This window comes from Trichoderma citrinoviride (assembly GCF_003025115.1).
Source record: "Trichoderma citrinoviride strain TUCIM 6016 unplaced genomic scaffold BBK36scaffold_178, whole genome shotgun sequence".
NCBI classification, from domain to species: Eukaryota; Fungi; Ascomycota; class Sordariomycetes; order Hypocreales; family Hypocreaceae; genus Trichoderma; species Trichoderma citrinoviride.
The window spans coordinates 1-2,197 of NW_020194886.1; the positions used below are offsets into that span (position 1 = coordinate 1).

The 2,197-nt window shown below is 59.2% G+C and overlaps 2 protein-coding genes across 2 annotated transcripts; both read right to left on the reverse strand.

The window, feature by feature from the left end:
• Positions 1–461: 461 nt before the first annotated feature.
• On the reverse strand, positions 462–1,681 carry BBK36DRAFT_1026682 (GHMP Kinase, C-terminal domain-containing protein). The gene has a single exon (XM_024888872.1). It carries the CDS (start codon positions 1,544–1,546, stop codon positions 701–703), a length of 846 nt encoding a protein of 281 aa, XP_024744874.1. The 5' UTR covers positions 1,547–1,681; the 3' UTR covers positions 462–700.
• On the reverse strand, positions 1,506–1,884 carry BBK36DRAFT_1136750 (hypothetical protein). The gene has a single exon (XM_024893089.1). The coding sequence runs from the start codon at positions 1,794–1,796 to the stop codon at positions 1,563–1,565; it is 234 nt and encodes a 77-aa protein (XP_024744875.1). The 5' UTR covers positions 1,797–1,884; the 3' UTR covers positions 1,506–1,562.
• Positions 1,885–2,197: the final 313 nt, after the last annotated feature.

Below are 2,197 nucleotides of genomic sequence, written 5' to 3' on the forward strand. Positions count from 1 at the left end.
CGTTGCTTATTATTCCATTAGGCCAGACGAGCCGTGCCAGTGAGACGAGACTTGGCACTCCGTCTTCGTTTCGATACGGAATTGAATTGGACTCCCTGAAGGAGTTGGTTGCCGGGCCGTGTTGAAGGCAAGTAAGACGACAACGAGCCTTTCCGCCCCGTGGGTTGAATTGAGTTTCCGTGAAATCATCGTCGTATATGTGATGGAAACACGAAAGAGGCATTGATTGCGTCGTGTTCTGTCATGGGGGCTTTATCATGAGTTCGCTTTCTTTACCCCCTTTTGACGCGTCCTCAACAGCCACAGCTACCGGACTGTGCTGTCAGCTCACAGGGATTCCAGGTTGCACTCATCGGGTCAGTCTCACGACAGACGAGCTCGACTGTCGTGCCATGCTCAGGGGGCCTGTCTGCTGAGATCTAGCACGTCAGCGAGGTGTCAAAACGCGGCTTTGTAGCACAGATGGGGCAGGTATTCGTGGAACGGTTGAAACAGGTACGTGGAGTCCATTGTTGTATTCCAAATTGACTGCTTGCTTGTCAGATTCTTCTTTTTCTTTATAGGAGGACGAACGGGTCATGTTCTATCCGGTATGTTACATCGACGAGATTGGAGAAAGCGACTGGGTCCAGCTCGCATTGCAAACTCGTCACGTTACTCTTTTTTTGATATTTGCCTACTCTCTTCATCCGCGTCCGTTTCAGCTCAGTTGGCCTCCCTCGACTATATAGACGGCGCTCCCTCGAGCGGGCCGGCTCACCACCACGGCCTGCTCCTTCTGCTCGTCGGTCAGGTCGAGCTTGGAATAGTACTGCTGCTCCAGCGCCTCCTTGACGGCCGGCACCTTATCGGCCGGCACGAGGTGCACGCTGCATCCTCCCCACCCGGCGCCCGTCAGCCTGCTGCTATAAGCCCCTGCGCCACGTGAGATTCGACATATCTCGTCTAGCTCGGGGCAGCTGCACTCGTACAGGTCCCTGCACGAGTCCTGGGTCTCGTTCATGAGCCGGCCCAGCTCCTCGTTGAACTGCGTCGTGTCCGTCCGCCCCGTGTGGAGAGGCCCCTCGAGTAGGGCCAGGAACTGGACGACGCGCAGCGCCTCGGTGAAGACGTGCAGGGCGCGCTGCCTGAGCTTGAAGCGGTCGGCGCGGACGGGGAACCTGGACATGAAGCGCTGCTCCAGCTCCGGCACGGACATTTGGAGCGCGGAGGCGATCTCCTCCCGCGTGTAGCCGTCCTCCCGGGTCAGCGTCTCCTTGGTGATGTCTATCAGCCGGCGCAGCTCCTCCTCCTTGGTGAGGCTCTTGGCGGCGGCGTAGTCCGACCCGCCGTTGTGGTAGAAGAAGGCATCGTGGAACCCCTGAAGGCTGATGCCCAGGATGGGTCCGGTGACATGTTTGTTGGAGGTGACGAATGATTGCGCGATCACAAAGCAAAGCTCGGGCCTCGTTGGGGGGAACTTGACGGGCCGGGCAGACAGGCTGGGGGTGAAGGAGACGAATGTGGCGGATCCTTGCTCCGAGAAGACGGAAGCAGCCTGGTCCATGCTGTGGCGGTGATTGTCAGCATTGTACTATTACATGCGATGCATACGGCAGGGGGGGGATCTGGTGGTGCGATTCAGTAGTGTGGTGCTGGCCCCAGATGTAGGGGTGAGGGGGAAGAGGAAAGGGAAGGGGTGGGACGTGTGTAGGCTTGCTGCCTGCTGCAGGACAAGCGTACATGAGGCCGGATGTCGCTCCGTGGACCAGCAGCAGAGCAGATAACGTGTATCCACCTGCTGCGAGGAAGATCATGAGGAATTTCCCGGCGCAGATTACACGGGGTGGGACTTTACGGGAGGCAAAGCAGAGAAACGGGGTAGAAGGAAGACGTACCCTCCAGAGTTGACGCCAACCGCTCGCTCACTGACGATGGCGAGCTCAGTCAGCTCCTTCTTGTCGACAGCGGTCTCGCCGTTGGCGACCATGACGGCCAGGGCGCTGGCGGTGACAAAGGCGGCGCTAGAGCTCAGGCCGCCGCCGACGGGGACGTTGCCGTCCATGAGCACCTCCATGTCGCAGGGCCGGAAGCCGGCGCCCTTCTTCTGATAGAGGAGGCCCAGGGCGCCGCGGAGGCCGCTCTTGAAGTAGTTTGTCCACTCGAACTTTGAGGAGTCGATGTCGACGTCGCCGCCGAAGGGGACGTCGAAGTCGGC